Raw genomic sequence first — 25797 nt, forward strand, 5'->3', positions numbered from 1 at the left:
TAAGGTGTATGTAAACTTCTGACTTCAACTGTACATACTACCTCAACTACCTCGTACCCCTGCACATTGACTCGGTACTAACTTGTATTCAGTCTCATTATTGCTATTTTATCTTGTTACTATTTCCTTTAAAAAACAAATGCAAATGTGTCTTACTTTTTAACTCTGCATTGTTGTGAAATGGCTCATAAGTAAGGATTTCACAGTAAAGTCTACACCTGTTGTTTTCAGTGCATGTGACAAATACAATGTTATTTGATTCTGTAGCAAATAAATAGGAGCTTGACAAACCTGGCAATGGTTAGTCATTTCCAGCCAGGGACATACATGTATGTTCTGTATTAGGTGGTGCAACAGAGTTTCACTTTCAAACTTGGCACAAGAGAAGCTAAAATTCCTATATTCTTTTAAAAACATGGACCGACGACATCATTGCATCAATGCTGGGTAATAAATTCTGCAGTCAAACATTGCCATTTTGCTACTATTTCTGTTAAGTCTACACATACAATTTGATGCATACCTTGGATATATCCAACCTATGCACCACACAGAACACAGAATGCATTGCAACTGCCTGTGCAAAGCAATGCTGCAAGGTAAACACAGTGTTCTCTCATCTACCCTACTGCAAGTGGTACTGATGCACCAAGTCTGGCACCAACAGGACCCTGAACAGCTTCTACCCCAACACCATAAGACTGGTAAATAGTTAACCAAATAACTACCCAGACTATCTGCATTGACCCCCTTTGAGAGACTGCATTTGACTCATCACATATGCTGCTGCTATTGTTTATTATATTTTTCTGGTCACTTTATCCCTACCTATAAGCACATATCTATCTCAATTACCTTGTGCCCTGCACATCGACGCAAAACGGTACCACATGTATATAGACAAGTTATCATTCATTACTCATTGTTTATGTATTCCTCCTGTTATTATTTTTCTGTTTTTCTCTACATTGTTGGGAAGGGAGCATAAGTAAGCATTTCACTGTTAGTCTACAGCTATTGTTTGCCAAGCATGTGACAAATAACGTTTGATTTTGATTTGAATGTAGCCTTACTTCTGGTGTGCCAAATCGAGGCGTTAAGCGCTGTGCTACTTCAAAGGTGTGTGAATAGCCGGATTCTTATTTGTTACTACTTCCGCCAAACATGCTAAACCAATCAGGTTAGGTTACATAGGTATTGGTGCGCTATATCCCGCCCTCACCTTTGCCAAGCGGCCAATAGGCCAACTCCCCTGGGAGCTTGACTGAAAGTAAGCGGCTGGATCTTACACAGGTAACTCAGAAAAAAATAGCGAGGCAGAAAAAACAATTCTGGGCTTGTCATGGAGTTCGCGTGAAAGACAACAGGGATTTTTTCCCCCAATTTTCTTTACCAGTTAAACCAGTATCTCTGGATAGAACACGCTCAAGTACTTGATCAGGTAGAGTCTTTGGTCGAAATCTCCTTCGTGTCCTCTTGAAAATAATCTTTCTTTCCCCCTATTCGTTTACTTGACTTCAATTGAATTTCCAGACCTTTTGTTTGCTTCTCTTATCACTGGAAAAAGGTGGACCCTCGTGTTATTTTTATTTCATCTTTGCTTTTAATTGTAGTTTTTACCCTTGTGGTCCCTGATGGCTTCGCACAGTGATACTCTGGTGGTGTTCTTTGGGGCAACAGCTGGTGCAAATGGGGGTAAACTGGGTTCGGATGAGAGGGAAATAATTCTCTTGGTGTGGCAAATTGTGGATCTACATGAGAAAAAGGTACGGACTTTCTCACCCGTTGTAAAGGTTTCTTCTGGACTTTTTAGTGTTTTTGTGTCTAAGTAGTGGATTCATGTTTTAATTTGACAGTTGACATATTAATCAACAAAGGTACGCGTTCTGGAATTATTTGTGGGTCACAGTTTTAAAAGAAAAGTGCGCATGGGCCTCAACTAATCCAACCGATATGCTCATGGGTGTGTAGTCTAGACCTGTCAGATTTAACTTCGGTGAAATGCTTTAAATATAGGTTGAAAAAAAGCATACCTTTTTGTTATATGTCAACGCCTTGACATTGGCAACTGTGTGTTGACAATTAACTGCTTTGTTTGACAATTAACTGCTTGTTTGATGGTTTGAGTTCATAAAATTGGCCTGTCACGTTTAGTGCTGACTTGGGAAATTAGTTGCGTTTTCACCAAGCTGTACTCTGTACTTTATAACTTAAATGGGTGGCACATGCCGTGGTGAAACACCGATTCCGTTCACAGGTTGGGAAACTTCAGAGACGTCTTGTGAAGCCCGACTCTTTGGAGTTGACAGACCAGAGTAAAGAGGAGACTGGGCTGTCTGTGGACGAACTCAACAAGGCTGAACCTCTGGACAAAGTTCTGCAGCAGGTGAGACTGATTAGGCTACTGGTGAAGATTCCTGTTCAGGCCCTAAAACATTTTAAGACTCATCTGGAGTCTTGTCCTTTGCTTTCCTGCATTCTCAGACTTAAATATTTTAAAACTGACTCCAAAGAAAAGCTTAAGATGCTGAACAAAGCATTTCATCTCTAATATGATAATAGCTGAACTTTAACTGGCAAAAACAACCATGCAGGATAAGACTGACAGCATTCAAATGGTCTTTGTTGCCATCCACCTGGAGGTAGTTAACAGGATGAAGCTTTAGGTAAATGTCAAGGTGTGTCGATTTTTTTCAACAAATGGAAACCCCTGAAAGGTATCTGACCTTTATAAATTCTTCCACTTGGTTTGGCTGCTGTTTGGCCTATTAAACTCTTTGACAGGCCGTGAGTAGTTGCATCCAAAATGTACCCTATTCCCTATAGTTCACTACTTTTGACCAGAGCCCTATGAGAATAGTGTGCCATTTGGGACCGGCTCAGTGTAGTTGCTGGTTTGAGTAGGCTTGCTTGGCTAAGCAGCGACTGCCGTGGGGTTGAGGGAGGGACGGGGAGGCAAGCAGGTCTAGTCTTGTCCCAGACTGATGCAAGCTGCTGACATCTGGAAGACTGAATGTTTAGCTGGGAATGCAAAGAAATACCCGTCCTGGGTAGAGAGGACAGAGAGAGAGAAAGTGGCCATAGCCCAGCACCTGTTTTCTCAGGCCAGGTAGTTGGGTAGAGAGGACGGAGAGAGAGAAAGTGACCATAGCCCAGCACCTGTTTTCTCAGGCCAGGTAGTTGGGTAGAGAGGACAGAGAGAGAGAAAGTGGCCATAGCCCAGCACCTGTTTTTTCAGGCCAGGTAGTTGGGTAGAGAGGACAGAGAGAGAGAAAGTGGCCATAGCCCAGCACCTGTTTTCTCAGGCCAGGTAGTTGGGTAGAGAGGACAGAGAGAGAGAGAAAGTGGCCATAGCCCAGCACGTTTTCTCAGGCCAGGTAGTTGGGTAGAGAGGACAGACAGAGAGAAAGTGACCATAGCCCAGCACCTGTTTTCTCAGGCCAGGTAGTTGGGTAGAGAGGACGGAGAGAGAGAAAGTGGCCATAGCCCAGCACCTGTTTTCTCAGGCCAGGTAGTTGGGTAGAGAGGACGGAGAGAGAGAAAGTGACCATAGCCCAGCACCTGTTTTCTCAGGCCAGGTAGTTACGGAGAGAGAGAAAGTGGCCATAGCTCAGCACCTGTTTTCTCAGGCCAGGTAGTTGTGAGATAAGGCAGTCTGTTCCTGTTTATGATGATCAGGATGTAAAAGTGTTTTCAGGTTCCACCTCCCCTGACAAAAGAAGGGCTTATGTTGCCAAACGTGTTTCTCAACTGCTCTGTCTGCCTGCAGTGTTGAGTATTTGTATGCACTCTGTAGGTAGGTAGTTACACCAAATCCCATCCCCGCCCCCAGCAGTATTTCAATCATTGAAAACCCCATATTACCAGGCTCTACGTGTGATTTAGGGTTATGATTAGAGACGCTGTCTGACTCAGTGCTGTGGTCCTCTCCCATGCAACAAGCAGCTTTGTTGAAGTGACCAGTCCTTCCTCAACAACAACGTTTTGCAATAAGGCCCCTGAGGTTGACAGTGCTCTTGCTGTTGTGACACAATATAGATTTAGAGTAGATCCGTACCGCAGGATGCTCTCTCACTGCTGATTTCTGAAGTCATCTGTAGTTTGAGTTTCTATACCAGCAAGCTGTCCCAATTCATTTGTTTTGTGAGTCTGTGGACCCTTTAAAGATTAACTAGAACAATCCATTTTTTACTGGCTTACCACTGGCTGCTAGGTCACTTTCTCTTGCCATTGGTCAGGTTTAGTTTATTTATTTGTCTCTATTGATTTAAGCCAGGCAGTCAGTGGAGGAATGGAGATAAAGCTACATTCAGCTAATGTGAGTCATAGGAGAGACTGCCTTTGGGGTTGTAGGAATAGCTAACTAACCTAGCAGAGACCATATCTCAGTGGACCTGTCAATGTCATAAGGCCAGAGTAGCCAAGCCAAGTACGCAGATTTGTTTTCTTTGGTGAAAGATTTATTCAGTCTGAGAAAAATGGAGATAGAGATTAGAACTTGGCTGCACCCTTTCCATTTGGGGGGGGGGGGGGGGACTTAAAATACCTACTGTTCCTTGTGGGCTTGTAGCCTGCCTTCCAATCAGCATATCAACAAGTTTCTCTCCCTAAGATTGAGTTTATAAAAAGTCAGAATCCTGTTGTAGTTTCTCTAACTGTTCTCAGATCAATGGGTTTGTCTTGAAGACATTTGGGGTTTGGACTTATTGAACCCCAGTCAGTCCTAGGCCCTTGCTTATTAGGGCCAGTATTGAGTGTGAAGAGCCTCAGATCAGTGCAGTGATAGTACACATGCTCTGACTTGCTCTGTGCCAGGACCCTGGAGCAAAGTGTGTTCAGCTCTCTGTGCTGCTAAGTCTCTCTCATAGGTGGGGCAGCGTCACCCTGTTCCAGGTTGTGAAGGCACTGGGGCAGGTGCACAGCAGAAGCAGATAATGAAAGATAAAGTGCCAGCAGCAATAAAACACTCCCTCGGTCTTCTCCCTTCCTGCTCTCCAACATCATTGTACCTTGTAGAGAACAAGCCAGAGGATCCTGTACAGAGCCAGGAATGTCAACATCTAATCTCCACAGTCCAGTCATAAAATGACTAAAGTTTGGGACAGTGGTGTGACTGTAACAGGCCTAGCCATGAGTACTGCCTGGTACTCTCTACTCCCTTATCGTGAGCCTCATCACCACCCCTGCTCTACTCCTCTCCATGGGTCCAGCCTCAACACCATGCAAACACACCAGCTATAGCTTATACCACAGAGCAAACACAATGGGGCCAGGTTTAAGGGTAAACTCCTACCTCATACTCGCCCATGGCACAGTGCAGCAGAGAACCACCCACCCTCCCAATGGGGAAAATGAAACCAATGGTAATCAATGAATGGTTTGGCTGGCCAGGTCAGGTATATTACAGTGACCGTCTATGCACGTTCTCATTTGTTGCATGTTGACATTTCCTATTCTGGCAGCCTTGCTGCTAGTGTTGGCATATTTATCAATACCTGTTTCCTTTGTTAGGCCTGTCCTGTTGGACATGTTTGCTCTAATAGTATGCTGTTTTGGCAGAGAAGATAGAGTAAAGGGTGTGTCGCTTAGTTCCTTGAAACCATTTGTTTCTATTCCTAATCCTGCTGGTTGTACAAGGTGAGGCTGCATAGATGTGAAAACAGCCATGAGCTAACAAACACCACACCTCACCCACCATGCATTAGTCTGAACACAACTACCTTCACATCCTGGTCTGTTCCTGCTTGTACATGTGTGTAGAGGGTTCTTGGTAACTAAACAAATGTGATAGATATTTGCATGTCAGTGTCTGAGGTGACAGAAGAATGTTTAATAATCGATGGCTTCTGAGAATGCTGTTCTACCCACCGAAACAGAGGAATAATTTTGATTTCCACAGCGCCACAACTTGTTTGGTCTGTTTTGTTCCTCTCTTTGTCACATACTCAACTGTGTCGGTCGAGACTTTCCTTGACTAATATTTGTCCTATTATCTATGGGACTACTTAAATGACTGGGTTCTATACCATAGATGTTACAAGATACATTAGTGTCTGTTGATACCCCTATGACATACACTGTGTATCATCTGTCATGGCTCCCAGATAGTGACTCATTGACCTCTGGATCCTTGGCAGCCAGTCTTTTCAGAGAAAGCCAGTCAGTAGTCTTAGGGGCCTACAGTGAGGGGGGAAAAGGTATTTGATCCCCTGCTGATTTTGTACGCACCAACTGTTGTCACCTTCTCACCAAGCTGCTTGGCGATGGTCTTGTAGCCCATTCCAGCCTTGTGTAGGTCTACAATCTTGTCCCTGACATCCTTGGAGAGCTCTTTGGTCTTGGCCATGGTGGAGAGTTTGGAATCTGATTGATTGCTTCTGTGGACAGGTGTCTTTTATACAGGTAACAAGCTGAGATTAGAGGCACTCCCTTTAAGAGTGTGCTCCTAATCTCAGCTCGTTACCTGTATAAAAGACACCTGGGAGCCAGAAATCTTTCTGATTGAGAGGGGTCAAATACTTATTTCCCTCATTTAAAATGCAAATCAATTTATAACGTTTTTGACATGTGTTTTTCTGGATTTTTTGTTGTTATTCTGTCTGTCACTGTTCAAATAAACCTACCATTAAAATTATAGACTGATCATTTCTTTGTCAGTGGGCAAACGTACAAAATCAGCAAGGGATCAAATACTTTTTTCCCTCACTGTATCTGACCGGCCCATCATAGCCAATGAGCTTCCTGTGTATCAGTCCTTCCCTAACCCAGATGTTATCACAGCATGGGGAAATGTAGCGTACCAGGCCCTGAAGTGGCATGGGATCCCACAGCTCCACGTGGCAAGACAGACCTGTCCAACAATAACCCAGCATCCTGGTCCCGGTCACCACGAGGACTCAAACATCTCATCCCTTTTAGGGTGTGATAGGTTCAGGATAGCTGTAGACAATAGATGCAATGAAGGGTTCAACAAAACTCTCTTTTGTAGTCTCAATACAATGAATATGATGGTATAGGGGGCCTAGTGTTTTATCCAGTGTGATGGTGTTTGTGGGTAACGGCAAGTGAGTTGAAATAAGAGCCCCTCATTAACATAATTATTTCCCTCAAGTTGAACTCACGGGTGGTGCAGCGGGCTAAGGCACTGCATCTCAGTGCAAGAGGTGTCACTACAGTCCCTGGTTCGAATCCAGGCTGTATCACATTCGGCCATGATTGGCAGTCCCATAGGGCGGCGCATAATTGACCCAGCGTCGTCCGGGTTTGGCCGGGGTAGGCCGCCATTGTAAAAAAATAATTTGTTCTGAACTGACTTGCCTAGTTAAATAAATCTCCTTGTGTAGATTAGTGAGAGCCTGACGGGGGGGTCATGTTCAGTAGGGCGAAGACCTTTTGAAATTGGGAGGTACCGTTTGAACTTGACCAATGGGGACACAGATTTAAGCTTTCCGTTGCAAATCATTTTCCTACGGTGTGCCCTACTGAACAGCACCCATGGCTCCTCTCTCGGGCAGTTGAGTCGCCAGCTGTTGAGAGGTCATATATATCTCTCTCTCTCCTGGCTCTCTGTGAAGAATGCTCTAACATGCACCAACACACACTCTTAATGTCTGGAGGCTGGATGTCGTATGTGCGCATGTGAAATTAGCGTCACTAAAGACCATTAGATCTTCTGGACAGATAACGTGATAAGTAGTAGCTAAACAAACCACAAATTGGTGAATAGTTTATTAGAAATGGAAAGAGTATTCGAGAAGTGTTGCCTATTTGATGTGGGCTAAATTGAGCCATTTTTTTTACTTTCAGTATCAGTCCGTCAAGGGAAATCTAGTTTTCTTTCTAACAAAGACACAACATCCTGAAATATATGTAGATATATCAGAATTCATAAAAACTGTTTTGAGAACACAACTTGTCCAAAAAGTGGTTTCTTGGCATAACTTAAATTGAGCCACGGAACAGGGTATGTTAAGCCACCTACACATTTTTGAACTGAATGAGGTATTACCACTACCTTTTTTAAAACCATGCCCATCTTTATTTCCTCAACACAATCAAACTAGCTTTTTTGTCTTTTAACACAGGCTTAACACCTAACAAACACTTGAGCTCATAGACTGGAGCTCTCTGTTAAGGGTGTCAGTTATTTATTTTAATGTCGCAGCCGATGTATATACTGTTGCGTTGTCAGCGTACATAGACACACATGCTTTATTAAAGGTCCCTGGAATATCATTAGTGAAAACAACAATGGCCTAAGCCAGCTGCCTTGCGGTACACCACACTCAACCAAATTTGTTATAGAGGCTTCCGTGCTGGGTTTAGGACCTCATATTGAAGCGTATAGAGACCCCAACTGATGTATAGAACAATCTTAAAATTACCTACTGTGGTTTAGACACAAGCATAATGAAACCTCTTAGCACAATACATTAATTTGACTTGGTGAAAATATATTTTTTGAACCTAACTTGCTTACCACTTTTTCCATGTGGTTTCTTCCTTCACAGACTCAATCAAATGATGACCTCTTCCTCAATATTTGATCAGATGATACATTTTGTGTATGGTTTCCTAGAAACAAGGGTGGCTCAACTTACCCCACTCTCCCCCAATAGACAGGACACCAAAACTATATCCTCAAAGAAGAAAGCCAGCCTAGCTAGAAATACAATTGGCAGCACTAACTGGCGAATTGGAGAGGTCAATTTGTTGGTTGAGGTGATGGTGCGATGTTATGTCTGACTGTTAAGACACCAGTAAAGTTTACACAACACTAGTAATGGGCCACATTAAATGCAATGATTATTACTAAACACAGACCTATTTGGGAGTCCCTGCTGTGGGGCTTGGTAAGTGTTTATAGGGGCTAGTGATTGGCAAACATTGTTTTATAGAAAGCGAAGCAGCGGCTGGTTTCTTTGGCTGGGGTTGGTTGTTTTCACCTTTCCTGTCTGGTTGTGACTGTTGGTCTAACTGCTAAGTGAAATCCTCCTTGTTCCAGGTGCTGATTAGCACCGCAATCCTTCTTGTCTGCTTCCTTGCTATGAAAACACCTGAAGAAAAAAAAATATTCACACCTGTCAATCTCAGGATGCCTCCCTACCTGTTCTTCCTCCAGAAAACACAAACCTACCTGTTCAGGGAACTTGTTCGTACCAGTAGGCTTATTTAAAGACTTGGCCTATTTAAAGTGTTAAAGGTTAGAAACACTGTGCTAATTCTTATGGGATAGAACACCCTGAGCACTATTATTTTAAAACAAACCAAGCATAAAAACCTTTGTAGTTTGCTGCAGCAGAGCATAATTAATCAGTACTGTGTTACTCTGTGGTTTTTCAGAGGTGACATTGGCACTCCCATGTTTGTCTGCTGGGCACAAGTGGTTTACACTGAATCTTTAAAAGACCATAGGGAGCTACTTGGCTGATAACCAACAAAGTAAAGTCATACTTTTAGTTTTGTTGTGTGTGTGTGACTCATTGTATGTTCTCACGATAACTCTCCTCTTGTATCTTTCTTCATTCTCTCCCTACAGTTCCAGCAGTCCGTCTCAGCGGAGTTGAAGGCTCTGGGCAGAAGCTCCTACACACTGTGTGTCGACGGGCCCCTCATCATACGACAGGCCCTTCACCCTGAGGCCTCCAGGAAGGTATTGAGTGGCCCTTGATCTTGTAACCTACAATTTAGGGAAAATGTAGCAATTTTGATAGAAAATATAATTGCCCTTATTTTACTGACCTCGTTAGGGGAATTTCCACCACATATACAATTGAAGTCGGAAGTTTTTTTTTCAACCACTCCACAAATTTCTTGATAACAAACTATAGTTTTGGCAAGTCAGTTAGGACATCTACTTTTATGCATGACACAAGTCATTTTTACAACAATTGTTTACAGACAGATTATTTCACTTGTAATTCACTATCACAATTCCAGTGGGTCAGAAGTTTACATATACTAAGTTGACTGTGCCTTTAAACATCTTGGAAAATTTCTGAAAATTATGTCATGGCTTTAGGAGGTTCTGATGGGCTAATTGACATCATTTGAGTCAACTGGTGGTGTACCTGTGGATGTATTTCAAGGCCTACCGTCAAACGTAGTGCCTCTTTGCTTGACATCATGGGAAAATCAAAAGAAATCAGCCAAGATGTCAGAAAAAGAAATTGTAGACCTTCAAGTCTGGTTCATCCTTGGGAGCAATTTCCAAATGCCTGAAGGTACCACATTCATCTGTACAAACAATAGTACGCAAGTATAAACATCATGGGACCACGCAGCCGTCATACTGCTCAGGAAGGAGACGCGTTCTGTCTCCTAGAGATGAACGTACTTTGGTGCGAAAAGTGCAAATCAATCCCAGAACAACAGCAAAGGACCTTGTGAAGATGCTGGAGGAAACAGGTACAAAAGTATCTATATCCACAGTTAAACGAGTCCTATATCGACATAACCTGAAAGGCTGCTCAGCAAGGAAGAAGCCACTGCTCCAAAACCACCGTAAAACAGCCAGACGACAGTTTGCAACTGCACATGGGACAAAGATCATTCTATTTGGAGAAATATCCTGCGCAATGATGAAAGAAAAATAGAACTGTTTGGCCATAATAACCATCGTTATGTTTGGAGGAAGCTTGCAAGCCGAAGAACACCATCCCAACCGTGGAGCACGGGGGTGGCAGCATCATGTTGTGGGGGTGCTTTGCTGCAGAAGAGACTGGTACACTTCACAAAATAGATGTCATCATGAGGAAGGACAATTATGTGGATATATTGAAGCAGCGTCTCAAGACATCAGTCAGGAAGTTCAAGCTTGGTCGCAAATGGGTCTTCCAAGTGGACAATGACCCCAAGTATACTTCCAAAGTTGTGGCAAAATGGCTTAAGGACAACAAAGTCAAGGTATTGGAGTGGCCATCACAAAGCCCTGACCTCAATCCCATAGAAAATGAGTGGGCAGAAATGAAAAAGCGTATGCGAGCAAGGACGCCTACAAGCCTGACTCAGTTACACCAGCTCTGTCAGGAGGAATGGGCCAAAATTCACCCAACTTATTGTGGGAAGCTTGTGGAAGGCTACTCAAAATGTTTTACCCAAGTTAAATAATTTAAAGACAATGCTACCAAATACTAATTGAGTGTATGTAAACTTCTGACCCACTGGGAATGTGATGAAAGAAATAAAAGCTGAAGTAAATCATTCTCTCTCCTATTATTCTGACATTTCACATTCTTAAAATAAAGTGGTGATCCTAACTGACCTAAGATGGAATTTTTACCAGAATTAAATGTCAGGAATTGTGAAACTGAGTTTAAATGTATTTGGCTAAGGTGTATGTAAACTTCTGACTTCAACTGTACATGCATACACACACACACACACACTACCGTTCAAAAGTTTGGGGTATCTTAAATTTCCTTGTTTTTGAAAGAAAAGCGCAATTTTTTTTTCTTGTCGAATTTTGTCTATAAACATCAAATTGATCAGAAATGCAGTGTAGACATTCTTTATGTTGTAAATGACTATTGTAGCTGGAAACGGCTGATGGGGGGGAAAAAAAGGAATATCTTCTTAGGCGTACAGAGGCCCATTATCAGCAACCATCACTCCTGTGTTCCAATGGCACATTGTGTTAGCCTTTAAAAATTATAAACTTGGGTTAGCTAATTTGATCATTAGAAAACCCTTTTGCCATTATGTTTGCACAGCTGAAAACTGTTGTCTTGATTAAAGAAGCAATAAAACTGGCCTTCTTTAGACTTGAGTATCTGGAGCATCAGCATTTGTGGGTTCGATGACGGGCTCAAATGGCCAGAAACGAAGAACTTTCTTCTGAAACTCATCAGTTTCTTGGCAATTTCTCGCATAGAATAGCCTTCCTTTCTCAGAAAAAGAATATACTGAAGATCTCGTACAACGCTGTGTACTACTCCCTTGACAGAATAGCACAAACTGGCTCTAACCAGAATAGAAAAAGTGGGAGGCCCCGGTGCACAACTGAGCAAGAGGACAAGTGCATTAGTGTCTAGTTTGAGAAACAGCCATTTCCAGCTACAATAGTCATTTACAACGTTAATAATGTCTACACTGTATTTCTGCTAAATGTGTTATTTTACTGGACAAAAGAAATTCTTTCAAGTACACAGACATTTCTAAGTGACCCCAAACTTTTGAGAATATATATATATATTTAATTATTTTTTTTTAATTTTTTTTTTTTATATCAGTCTCTTGGACTTTGTTCAGGTGAAGTAGGCACAATGCTATAATTCATTCCAGAAAATAAGTCTTTGGTATTTGTTTGTGTATGTTCTTTACATTTGACCTTTTTAGCCACATGTGTAAATTGTAATTCCTGGGTCACAGTTAGTAGTATTTCTCCTGTGCTTGTGTTGAGCAGTAAAGTTATATTCTGCCCAGGAATGCTAGCTATCCACACAATCATCCGGAGATTGCGTCATGTCCTCTTTTTTTCCGCTTTATCTCATTCCCTCTTTGTTCACTTCTTTATGCCACCTATTCCTGGCTCCCTCCTTCATTGCATCACTCCTATTATCCCTTCTTTTCATGAGGTCTGTCTACAGAGCACGCTACTATTCAGTGAATGTTGAATGGACTAATGACTGACCTACCTGTTGTGTGTCTGTGTTTCAGAACCTGGTCCTGCCAGAGTGTTTCTACTCCTTTGTGGATGTAAGGAAAGAGTTTCACAAATGTTGTCCCAATGCTGGACAGGTCCAGGACCTAACACTGCCCTATATCCTAGAATGTAAGTTGGAGTTAGATGAAATGTAATTTCAGTCAACACTTTTGATGTTCCTAGTACTTATATAAATGACTGATAAAACATCCTTACATGTGTGTAGATGTGTGCATCCCAGAACTTCCCCTGTCAGAGCAGGTGATGGGGCTGAAGGAGGTGAGGTGTATGGTCCAGCTCTGCCTGCACATCCTGGCTGAGCCATACAGTAAGTCTATACATCTCTCTCCTCTTTTGCTGTCGCATTTTCCCCCGCTCTCTGTCTGTGCCAGTCCCACCTGGCCACCCCACAGCCCTGTCAATCTCTCTACGCTAGGTGGCTAACAGGAATGCTGCTGAAGTTGCAGGCTGGCAGGCCAGACCTGTTGAGCATGAAACAACCTGGCAGCGTGGAGCAACACTTAAAAACAACATTTGTTGTATTGTTCAATCTGAATATAAGTGAAGTCGATTGGCTTCTGTTGGCGGATCCAATGTCAAGTCTAATGTGAAGTTATTATCAGTATGGTCCTTTTGATTGTAAATGTGGGGAGAAGTTTGATCCATATTGTAAATTAGTGTTTGAATCTCTTGCAGACCACAAATTCTCATGCTTTGAAGCTGTGAAGTACAAGCTTGAATCGGGAGCATGGTATGTATATTCTCAGTGCATCGACTCCATGTTACCTCACTCAACCATGAGGTTGTGTGGCCACGTCTCTATACTAAACCTGTTGTTTAGTGTTTTACTGTAGTTGAAGCCTAACCAACCGTCCCTCCCATGTTCAGAGCCAGGCTCGCAGCATTGATTACAGCAACAAGGGAAACCACAAGCGTGTCATTAAACCACTCCAACTTTGCCATTAAGTACTTAACTGGCTATCCAATAGCACCACACAAATCCCGCTACGGTGTCCAATACCCATTGCCCTGACAACCCCTAGCATGTGTGTTTCCGTGTTAGAGTAGTGTGAAGTAGACGGTTAAACTGCACAAGTCCCAGTTTTTACCATGTCTCTCTCTGACGAAGACAACTTACTGAAACACTTTGGTTTTGAACAATATAGAAGTACTATTCAAGTCCATTTATATTGTCTTAAAGAGTTTCTGAACATTACCTTCTCTGTCTCATGCAGCATTGAGTTTAGTGTGTAGCTGTTAAACACCATTCCCCATGTTGACTGTGCCCCCCTGGTTTGTCCCCTGCAGCAGTAAGACCGAACCAATGGACAGTGAGACAGTGATCAGAGCCAGGGGGTTGCCATGGCAATCCTCTGACCAGGACATCGCCCGCTTCTTCAAGGGCCTCAACATCGCCAAGTATGTTACTAAAACATGACTGTGTGTGTGTCATGTGATTAAGCCACGGTTCCACTGAGAATTGGCGACTAATACCCACAGGAAGTTGTACCTACAGCTTCGTCTCCATAGAGGGTCCAATTGTTCTGATCTTTCCTCCAACCTCTCCCTGTGTATTTCTAGGGGTGGTGTGGCCCTCTGTCTGAACACCCAGGGCAGGAGGAACGGCGAAGCCCTGGTTCGGTTCATCAACCAGGAGCACAGAGACCTGGCCCTGGAGAGACACAAACACCACATGGGTAGCAGATACATTGAGGTCAGCATCCGTATAACACAGCAGCCCCTACATCTAACACAGCCATACTAATGCTGTTGCATCACTTATGGATCCAATACCGTTACAGCATCAGCTATACAGCCAATACTGTTAGAGGAAAAAACAGTCATGCTTTCCAACTGTAGCACAATGCATGTTGCGTTGGTCAGATGAAAGGTCGTTTAGAGTTGCTAAAAGTCTCCTCTCATCCTCACAGGTATACAAAGCCACAGGAGAGGAATTCCTCAAGATCGCTGGAGGTCAGATTTCAGACTTTCTTCCCCCCTTCCCTCCCTTCCCTTGACTAGAGGGACTCTCCCTGTTCCTCTGCCCTGTACTGCTCCGGTTCTCTGGCTTATCCTGGGGGAATGAAAGGTGCTTTGTGAGCTTCACCCCTCAGAGGCTAGTTGGAGGAAGGTAACTTTACCCCTGGCCAACAGTGTCTCACCTCATCCTCCCGGCGGCCAGTGAAAGGCCCAGCTCAGCGCCATACAAAGGGGGGTGTGAAGAGACAAAGAGCAGAGCTGATACAGGAGAGCGTGCAGGGGGGAGACTAGTGTCTGTCTGGACTCTAGCCAGACGATTGGAGATCAATAATATCTGTCAAGACATTGGACTTTCAGCAGATACTGTGTGCCCTAGACTCTGACTCACTGCTCTTGTTTTAATGTCTACTCTTGTATTTTAAAGTGATGTAATGTGTTTTATCATTTTATTTATTAGTGGCAATAAGCAACAATAATTTGCATGTTAAAGGGACCAAGTAATTAGCTAAAGGTCTTACTTCTCACTTATAGTTAACTCTGTTTCCTCTCCCTCTGTGTGACTGTAGGCACGTCCAACGAAGTGGCCCAGTTCCTGTCCAAGGAGAACCAGGTGATCATCAGGATGAGGGGTCTTCCCTTCACCGCCTCTCCCCAGGACGTGTTGACCTTCCTGGGGGCCGACAGCCCCGCGACGGACGCCAGCGACGGCCTACTCTTCGTAAAGTACCCTGACGGGCGGCCCACAGGCGACGCCTTCGTCCTGTTCTCCTGTGAGGAGTACGCTCTGAACGCCCTGAAGAAACACAAGCAGATCCTGGGCAAAAGATACATTGAGCTGTTCAGAAGCACTGCAGCGGAGGTCCAACAGGTAAAGCACAGCACAGTCACTGTTTATAGGTGTAGTAGACAGTCACTGAGGTAGAGCTGTTCAGACGCACTGCTGAGGTACAACAGGTACAGTGTAGTAGAATGTAGAGCTGTTCAGAAGCACTGCTGAGGTCCAACAGGTACAGTGTAGTAGAATGTAGAGCTGTTCAGAAGCACTGCTGAGGTCCAACAGGTACAGTGTAGTAGAATGTAGAGCTGTTCAGAAGCACTGCAGGTGAGGTGCAACAGGAATGGCATCTAGGATCTCAATGGGGTTTCTTTACTACTTAACCTACTATCAGAGATGCATCAAGCTATTCACTTGTACTGCAGCCAAGGTGCAACAGTTATATTATAGTAGACAGTCACTGTGAGGTAGATGCATAGAGCGTTTTAAAGTACAGGTCCAACAGGTACAGTGTTCTAGGCACTGCCTGTCACTTGAGATAATTTCTTTGGAAAGGAGGACTACTGGAGATGAACCTCTTTCTCCATATTTAACCAGTTCTCTTAATTTGTTGTGCAATGACTTGTCTTTACAGTGTAAGACATGACTAAAGTTGAAGGGCTATACGTGACCCAGCATAGAATGTGGTCCCCATGAGTCAGTTGGCTGGAGGATGGTGCTCATGTCGTGACACCAGAGTTGTTTGTTTGACTATTAGATCAAAGCCTCTAGTAAATGACCGTCAACATGACTCAAAAACACAGAGAAACACAGCAATATAATGAAGTCAGTGCCGACTTTGTCGTCTGACCTTTTGACCTCTGCCCTCTGTTAGGTCCTGAACCGTTACATGTCCACCCCTCTGATCTCCACGCTGCCCTCCTCTTCCATGGTCCCCATGCCGGTCTTGGCCACGCCCCCCTACCTGGCGACTGGCAGCACGCGGGACTGTGTCCGTCTGCGAGGTCTACCCTACACCGCTGCTATAGAGGATATACTGGAGTTCATGGGAGAACACACTATTGATATTAAACCACATGGAGTTCATATGGTGCTCAACCAACAGGTACTGGTACACACACATGCCATGGTACTTTCAGCCGTCTTATATTAAATACTTAGTGTAGATGAAGTGATGGGTACAAGCCGAGGATTCGGAAGCAGCTCTACACTATTGAGATGCGACCAAAGTTCCCACCCTAACCCTTCCATCAGAGCATCATTCTGATCTCTAACCTCCCTCTCCTCTCCAGGGTCGTCCCTCAGGTGACGCCTTCATTCAGATGAGGTCAGCTGACAGGGCGTTCATGGTGGCCCAGAAGTGCCACAAGAAGATGATGAAGGACCGCTATGTGGAGGTGTTCCAGTGTTCTACTGAGGAGATGAGCTTCGTCCTGATGGGAGGAACACTCAACCGCAGCGGCCTGTCCCCTCCACCCTGCAAACTACCCTGTAAGTCCATAATAGACCTAGCTGAATCACTGCGTGTCCCATTGATGTTTCAGAACATATCACATAAACAGGAGAATATGTAGCAAGGACAACAGGACAGTGGAAGTAGCTTTCAGAAATGCTTGTTTATTATTAAAACGGACATGTTTCAGTCAGGGTTATGCCTTTTAATGGTTTGATCAGGGAACATATTACACAGGCAGGGTTAGCTGTAGTAATAATGCTCTCCATATTAGTTGTATAATGTAGGGGGATGTAACACACCCATTAACTCTGAAGGGTTTGTTTGCATACACATGGTTAAAGTGGGTGTGTCTATCTATCCCAGTGTACTTTGTTCTATTACTGCCCTGTTGCTATAGAGATTAGATTCCTGCTTATATCACTAGAAGGCAGTGCACACTCTTGGTGTGGCTATTGGCTGTTGTGAATTCTGATGGCCACACTTTGAGAGCAGTTGTTCAAATGGCTGTTTCTGTTTGCTGTTGACTTTTTCCCCCATTTATTCAACCTCATGTTTGACAACTGTAATCTCACTGGCTTGACCTGGAGTTATGGCAGTCACTCACTCGGGTTGCCAGGTTGGTATCAGAGTGTACCTGGGAACGCTCATTCCCACAAGGTCACTCGGCGCCTTCAGCCCAACAAGGTAACTTGAGTTGCCAGATTGGTTTGGGGAGTGTACCTGCAAACCCACCCTCAGCCCACAAGGTCATCTGACTGTGTTTTGTGGCAATGTGGGAACAGACCCATACAGCCTGTGTGTGTGTGTAAATACACTACCTCCCTCCGTCCCTCACTGTGTTTATGTTGTAGGGTTAGGGTAACACCAAGGACAGAACTGGAGCAACTTTCTGAGTAGAATACTACATTGAGGCTTTTATGTGACTAACATATACAGTCTTATCAATCATATGAAAAACTAGAGTATTTCCAAGCCACCATGCTTCTGCATAGCTTGCTCTTTGGGGTTTTAGGCTGGCTTTCTGTATAAGCACTTAGTGACAGCTACTTATGTAAAAAGGCCTTTATACATACATTTGATTGATGTTGTATGCTGCTGGGAGCTGTGTGATGGTTCAGCGTGATGTTTGATGTGCAGGCTTAGGCATGATGGTGTAATATTATTGAGGTTATGATAAGGATCCAATGTTCCTGTGTAGTTGTATGTTACTGTATCTGAGATTCTGAACTTCGCTCTCTGTCCTCTCCCCAGGTCTGGCTCCTCCAGCCTATGCTGCGTTTCCTTCTCCTGCCATGCTCTCTGAGGCTGCTCTGTACCAGCCCCCCCTACTGGCCACCCCCAGAACACCCCAGCCCCCACTCAGCCCCCACCCCACCCTGGCCTACTACCCCCCACAGCACCACCCTGCACAGCTCTACATGAACATGAACATGAACTACACTGCATACTACCCCAGGTTAGTGTGAACTACACTGCATACTAACCCAGGTTAGTGTGAACTACACACAACCATTTCCCTCTAGGGTTTTGTCAATATGAACTGTACATCCTCTTTTGTCATGTATGTATGTATGTATGTATGTATGTATGTATGTATGTATGTATGTATGTATGCAGTTCAAAGTGCCATGTTGGGTATTGATTTTAACACTGGAACATCTTCTGAATAATGTACACTTGCTTCCAAAGAAAGAAAAATGAATGTTTCTCTCTCGCTCTAGCCCCCCAGTCTCTCCCTCCACGATGAGCTACTTTGCGTCTCCTCCAGGGTCAGTAGCGTTAGCAGCCCAGCAGCCCCATGCCCAAGGCCACATTGCCTCTCCCATGATGCCCCAGCACAGCGCTCTAGTTAGGATGCAGGGTCTGCCCTACAACGCCGGGGTCAAAGACATCCTCAGCTTCTTCCAGGGATACCAGGTCAGAACCTCCAATATGACCCCCACTACTAACCTCTCCTTTTCCCTCCATAGTCCCCTAAAACAGTCCCTCCCTCCCTCTACCCTAGTCTCCTTAGTTCCAGTCTCCCCAGTCCCGCTCCTCAAACTCCATTGCAGTTTAATGTGTCTTGGTTGATTTCTTTGCCATTCTTTTTTTGTGTATTGTCCCTTTCATATACAAAGATCCCACAATTTTACCATGCCAGCTTTTTTATAGGGGGTAAAACATGGCAAATTAAAAGCCACCTAAGACCCAGTCATGATTCCTGCATGTTCAGACGCTGTAACCAAAATATAGGTATTGGGTCTGTGTGATTGGTTCTCTGCTTTTTTTCAGGTAAATTCATGAACACTTCCATTGTTTTAACACCTCCCTAATTTGAAATGCAAACAGCCCTTATGGTTTAACAACATCCCTCCCAATTTGCCAGTTACTCCTTTTATACAGGTCAGTGAGTATACCTGCAAACGAGTTGGAAATAAGGGGCTGTTTTGAAAGGGGCTCATATAAACATTGCCTTGTGTATGGTACCTGTAAAAATACATCTTCTGTCTGATGTGGGTATATGTTTGTGCCTGTGTGACCGACGGTAGCAAAGCAGGATGTTCTGCTAGTTTTACAGGGTTTAGGAGCTGTCGGTTAGAGTCCTGCATCTGGTCAGCTCCCAGCGGTTGACCTGCAAAATAAATCAGCTAGCGGGTGCAATGAAAAAGTTATTTCAACCCATGGTTCGGCTCGTGGTTCAGAACAATTATTTTGCGGGTCGGAAGCAATTTAAATCAAGATATTTTTTTTACAAACCCTGGAGCTTATTATGTTGCGAATTCCATTCTGTGAGTGCTGAGGCAGACATGTAGGCTACCAGTCATGCACGCAGTGGATCAGTGAACTAACTGTTCATTGTGTGGTGCTGAAACTTGTGTTTTATCCCCCCACGTGAATATGTTGCCAAGTGTACTTTTCCTGGCTAGCCTAGCTCACGTGAAAATGGCTAACGTAGGCCTAACCGGAGAAATAAAAGAACGGTTATGAAATACACCAAAAAGTTCAAATCAATCCCAGAACAACAGCAAAGGACCTTGTGAAGATGCTGGAGGGAACAGGTACAAAAGTATATATAATCACAGTAAAATGAGTCCTATATCGACATAACCTGAAAGACCGCTCAGTCATTGTTGACAAGGATAACAACCCGGTAGATGGAGTGGCTACACAGCCAGCAAAACTTGCAAGCAGGTATTTGTTTAAGGTGGGCCAATTCAGTTTATTTTCAGTTAATTATTACGTTAATTCAGGCTTTCATTCATTTGGACCATACGCAGGCCATATCAAGTTTAAACCGGTGCGCTGGTTAAAGTTTGAGTAGGCTATAGCCTAAGTGTATTATTGCAGCCTATATTTGATTCTTGGAATTAAGTTTCAATTCAACGATTTGATTATCTAAACAATATTGAATGTCAAGGTTTTCTCAGCTATAGGCAATTCTATGCAGGTGGATCAGGTTGAGGAGAAAAATCATTCGTCAGATAGGGCTCTGAATTGGTTTGGGGCGGGTGTGGCTCCAGAACTGACCCGTGTAGGACTCTCCTGTCTGTACAGTGTATGACTTGTGTTACATAAAATGTTATTGGTCGCGTACACAATTTGCAGATGCTATGACGGGTGCAGTGAAATGCTTATGTTTCTAGCTACAAAACAATACACACAAATGAAGAAATACCTAGACAAACTGCCAAATCCTTCTTATTCATTAATAGCATATTTGTATAATTCCCCCACCTCATGACAAAACCAGCTTTATGTTTAACTACAATCCTGTAGGCAAACCCATCATTCAGAATTGAACAGTCAGTGTGCTCATATATTAGCTACCAGAATGCTTTACTGCAACACAAACCATGGTTCAGCACTGCAGCATATTCAATAAGGGACATGTGCACTTGTGCTCTCCCCTTTTCTTGCTTCTCCCTCATTGGCTGACTGGCTGAGTAGGTGGAGTGAGTCTACAGAGGAGGTATGAACTCTCACAGTACTGTGACTGACTGGGCTGGTTGGGCAGGTGTATTAGGTGTTCTAGCCTGAGGATACAGGGATGGGACTGAGGTGTTTTGGTTAAAGTTTTGGGTCTCTTTGTGCTCTTAAAGGTTTGTTTAGAAAAGTTTCTGCTGGTTTTTAATGTCGCGTGTGTGTTTTCCTCGGGGCTAACTCTACGCTCCCAGCATGTGAGAACACCTGACCAGTTACTGTAGGGCGTTACAGTCCTACACACCGTGTGTGTATATGCTAAAGAGAGTGTTGCTGAGTTCAGTCCTGACTCTTGGCTAAACCACTGTAATCTCATCCTGACTGGTTATCCCCTGGTTTCTGGATCAGTTAGAAACGTGTTGTGCTGTCTCTGACTGAGCACTCAGTTTGGGTGAGAAACAGTTCCGAGTGGTGGATTGGTGTCTTACATTACACTTGTAGTGTATGCATGTACAGTTGAAGTCGCAAGTTTACATACACTTAGGTTGGAGTCATTAAAAACTTGTTTTTCAACCACTCCACAAATTTCTTGTTAACAAACTATAGTTTTGGCAAGTCGGTTAGGACATCTACTTTGTGCATGACACAAGTAATTTTTCCAACCATTGTTTACAGACAGATTAATTCACTGTATCACAATTCCAATGGGTCAGAAGTTTACATACACTAAGTTGATTGTCCCTTTAAACAGCTTGGAAAATTCCAGAAAATTATGTCATGGCTTCTGATAGGCTAAGTGACGTCAATTGGAGGTGTACCTATGGATGTATTTCAAGGCCTACCTTCAAACTCAGTGCCTCTTTGCTTGACATCATGTGAAAATCTAAAGAAATCAGCCAAGACCTCAGAAAGAAAATTGTAGACTTCCACAAGTCTGGTTCATCCTTGGGAACAATTTCCAAACACCTGAAGGTACCACATTCATCTGTACAAACAATAGTACACAAGTATAAACAACATGGGACCACGCAGCCGTCATACCACTCAGGAAGGAGACGCGTTCTGTCTCCTAGAGATGAACGTACTTTGGTGTGCAAAGTGCAAATCAATCCCAGAACAACAGCAAAGGACCTTGTGAAGATGCTGGAGGGAACAGGTACAAAAGTATCTATATCCACAGTAAAATGTGTCCTATATCGACATAACCTGAAAGGCCGCTCAGCAAGGAAGAAGCCACTGCTCCAAAGCCGCCATAAAAAGCCAGACTACGGTTTGCAACTGCACATGGGGACAAAGATTGTACTTTTTGGAGAAATGTCCTCTGGTCTGATGAAACAAAAATAGAACTGTTTGTCCATAATGACCATCGTTATGTTTGGAGGAAATAGGGGGAGGCTTGCATGCCCAAGAACACCATCCCAACCGTGAAGCACAGGGGTGGCAGTATCATGTTGTGGGGGTGCTTTGCTGCAGGAGGGACTGGTGCACTTCACAAAATAGATGCCATCATGAGGAGAGGAAAATTATGTGGACATATATTGAAGCAACATCTCAAGACATCAGTCAGGAAGTTAAAGCTTCGTCGCAAATCGGTCTTCCGAATGACCCCAAGCATACTTCCAAAGTTGTGGCAAAATGGCTTAAGGACGACAAAGTCAAGGTTTTGGAGTGGCCGTCACAAAGCCCTGACCTCAAGAACATTTGTGGGCAGAACTTAAAGTGTGTGCGAGCAAGGAGGCCTACAAACCTGACTCAGTTACACCAGCTCTGTCAGGAGGAATGGGCCAAAATTCACCCAACTTATTGTGGAAGGCTACCTGAAATGTTTGACCTAATTTAAAGACAATGCTACTAAATAGTAATTGAGTGTATGTAAACTTCTGACCCTCTGGGAATGTGATGAAAGAAACACAAGCTGAAATAAATAATTCTCTCTCCTATTATTCTGACATTTCACATTCTTAAAATAAAGTGGTGATCCTAACTGACCTAAGACGGGGAATTTTTACTAGAATTAAATGTCAGGAATTGTGAAACTGAGTTTAAATGTATTTGGCGAAGGTGTATGTAAACTTCCGACTTCAACCGTATGTATGTTCCAATGACAGTTTGTAGGTGGGTTGTTGGGGACTTGTGGTGTGTATACATTTAAGTGTGATTGTATTTATGTGGTGTGTGCGTATATAATGCTCTACTGAGTCCCCCTGTCTGACTGTGAACCTCATTACACTGTAGTACTCTCCTGAAGACTACAGCAGCATGGTTCAGATGAGTCATGGACAGACCAGGAGTCTGATCCAACCCAAAGAGTGGCTCTGTCTGTAGGGAGACTAAGGTAAGTTACCACCCTCAACCAGCCTACCCTGTACCTCACATGGCCCCCGTCTGCCTGTCTGTCCACCTGCCTAACGTCAAATCAACAGTGTGCTCTAGAGTGACACTTTCTGTTTCTCCTCTTCTCCTCCTCACTCTCTCCCTTCCTCTCCTCTATCTATCCATCTAGCCCTTAACCTGAGTGTGTTAACCTAGTGGTGTTCTTTCTGAGTTGATTAACACATTGCTAACCTGCTCCCAAAGACTGATCAGAGGATTGCTTTTGGACTGTAGCTCTTCTAAAGGGAAGCATGCAGTACAAGGAATTGCATTGACCTGTGGTTTCTCGTGTGACTCATCCAACTCTACTGGGTTGATCAGTTCAGGATCTCCTCTCTCCTTTGCCAGATTGTGGCCCCCTGGTGTTGGGATGGTGCTAATGACTGAGCGGTGTGGCTTCTATCCCCTCTGTGTCTCTCTCTCTGCAAATCTTTTCATCTCTCCTCCATCTCCTGTGGTTTGTTGCCTCCAGCTCCAGCCGGACGCCGTCCTCCTGTTGTACAACTTCAGCGGCCAGCGTAGCGGCGAGGCCCTGATCACCTTCCCCAGCGAGGAGTCAGCCAGGCGGGCCGTGGCCGAGCGCGCCAACCACCCCCTGTCTGGTCTCCCCGTCCGTCTGCTGGTGTGCTGCGACTGACCTCGACCAGCTGACAGCGACCATGGAGGGAGGAGTCGAGGACCGCAACTGCTGATTCCTTTTCTCCCTCGTCACTTCCTCTCCCTCCACTACTGATACACACACCTCCCCACAAACACACCTCCCCACAAACAATCTCCCGACTCTCCTCCCTCTTAGCCTCTTTCTCAAGCTCCCTCTCAACATTCATACACAGACCGACAGACACCTCTCCCCACAGCACTAGGTTGTACACATCCTCGTTCCTGTGTGTCTGGCACGAAGTGCCTTGTGTGAATACTTCCATAACATCCACCGACGATGCCAATGAAATGTACCACTCACCTAAAGCATGAAACCACTTCTCCCCTTGTTTTAGCTAAATGACAACTACAGGCCCACTATATAAGATGTTCAAACCTTCAAACAAAATCCCTATTCTCCTGTGTCTGGTTTGTCTGTCTGAAAACACTACTGTATGTAGCCTACCGTGTGCATGTCTGCAAAAACGATGTATGTACTGTATGCATGTTAGTTGTAAATGTGCCTTCCAATGCTGGGCTGTACAGTATAATAATAGATAAGAGCCATATAGACTGACTAACTGAAACTACTACTGTACTGGATAGAAGGGAAATCAGACGCTCGTTCCACTACTCCCTTTTCTAAAACTAGAAAAGACAAGGCCACTATGTACAGTAGTGAGAGCCAGTAACATGCTGGATGCTGAGCTTAATGACCGCTACTTGTGTAACAGTGTTCGTTTCTGCTCTGAAAGCATTTGTATGGCATGCCATTCTATTTAGAATATGTCCAAGTACTCTTTCTTTGTTAAAATCAGAGTAGGCTAAGGCTCAAGTAGCTGAAGTCTCATTTAGTTGTGTAGTATACTAGCATGACAAATATTGATTCTTTGTTTAATCCAAAAAAACTGTTCCTAAAATGTAGATTTATTTAAATGTGAAAAGAGTTGGCTGTTGGTCTGCATGATCTTAAAGCAATATCCTTTATCCTTTAAAGAGTAGTTCTCTGTGCCATCTGTTTTCTTCCAGACTATATTTTATAGAAAACTGCAGTCTTCTGTAGAGTGCTTTCCATTTTCCCTTGTTTTTGGACCGTCAAACTGTGTATGTGTATGTGCGCCCCGAATGAGTTGTTCCTGTGTCTGGTTTCTCATCTTCGCTGTGCCTATATTACCCAGAGTGCAATAGCAGCCCCCTCTGTGGCTTAGCTGACCTCTGGTGGCTGATGGAAAAATAATTTTTCTTTTAAGCAAGTTTGAGACTTGACTTGTATGAATTTAAGTACTGTATGTGTATATAACTGTTTGAATAAATACATAACTTTATTTTCCCAGTGTTTAAATTGCCTTAATTTGTTCTGAACTGTATCAATTAAATTCTATCGAAGGAGTCAGACATTTTAGATGAGGCCAATATACAGTAGTCTGTGACATGGTGGATGGTGTGCTTATTGACAACTAACTTTTTTTGCTGTGAAAAGCATTTATGAATGTATAGCATAACGCACCAATGAAATGTATTATTGAACTGGACGACTTGTGGCGCAAAAGATGTCTCGGATTGTTAATGGCACATACACGTTCATAAATAAGGTCTTCTAGTAATCCCTATTAGTAGGCTATTTGAAAGGCTGATCCAGTAAATTCTACATTTATATTCCAGTGTAGGTATGGATGACTCCAATGAAATGAGGCCCTGCGTAATAGTGATTTATTGCATATCAGTGGTAAGGTGATCTCTTCAGGATCATCACCATCATTCCTCCCACAATACCAATTTATTTACGCTGAACAAAAATATAAACATGTTTCATGAGCTGAAATATATAACATTTTCCATATGCACAAAAAGCTTTGTTTCTCAAATGTTGTGCACATATGTTTACATCCTCGTTAGTGAGCATTTCTCCTTTGCCAAGATAATCCATCCACCTGACAGGTGTGGCAGATCAAGAAGCTGATTAAAGAGCATGATCATTACACAGGTGCACCTTGTACTGGGGACAAAAGGTGACTAAAATGTCCACGA

General features: G+C 43.7%; 1 protein-coding gene across 4 annotated transcripts; it reads left to right on the top strand.

Moving 5' to 3' along the window:
• Positions 1–1264: 1264 nt before the first annotated feature.
• LOC115203317 (epithelial splicing regulatory protein 2) lies at positions 1265–25097 on the top strand. 4 transcript variants are annotated; one of them, XR_003880148.1, is made up of 17 exons: positions 1265–1766; positions 2258–2386; positions 9539–9652; positions 12658–12772; positions 12870–12971; positions 13340–13394; positions 13952–14062; positions 14225–14357; positions 14575–14617; positions 15190–15491; positions 16273–16503; positions 16691–16889; positions 18106–18310; positions 18576–18771; positions 20785–20806; positions 22993–23092; positions 23603–25097. XR_003880148.1 is itself a non-coding variant. In XM_029767898.1 (17 exons), the coding sequence occupies exons 2-16, from the start codon at positions 1635–1637 to the stop codon at positions 23080–23082; spliced, it is 2157 nt and encodes a 718-aa protein (XP_029623758.1). In that variant the 5' UTR covers positions 1266–1441; positions 1614–1634; the 3' UTR covers positions 23083–23092; positions 23603–25097. The 4 variants fall into 4 exon arrangements, 2 of the variants coding, with proteins under 2 accessions (XP_029623759.1, XP_029623758.1); XM_029767898.1 differs by lacking the exon at positions 20785–20806 and having other exon boundaries at positions 1266–1441; positions 1614–1766; XR_003880149.1 differs by lacking the exons at positions 22993–23092; positions 23603–25097 and adding an exon at positions 20896–21318 and having other exon boundaries at positions 20785–20860.
• The last annotated feature ends 700 nt before the right edge of the window (positions 25098–25797 follow it).

Source organism: Salmo trutta, chromosome 12, assembly GCF_901001165.1.
Source record: "Salmo trutta chromosome 12, fSalTru1.1, whole genome shotgun sequence".
Lineage (NCBI taxonomy): Eukaryota > Metazoa > Chordata > Actinopteri > Salmoniformes > Salmonidae > Salmo > Salmo trutta.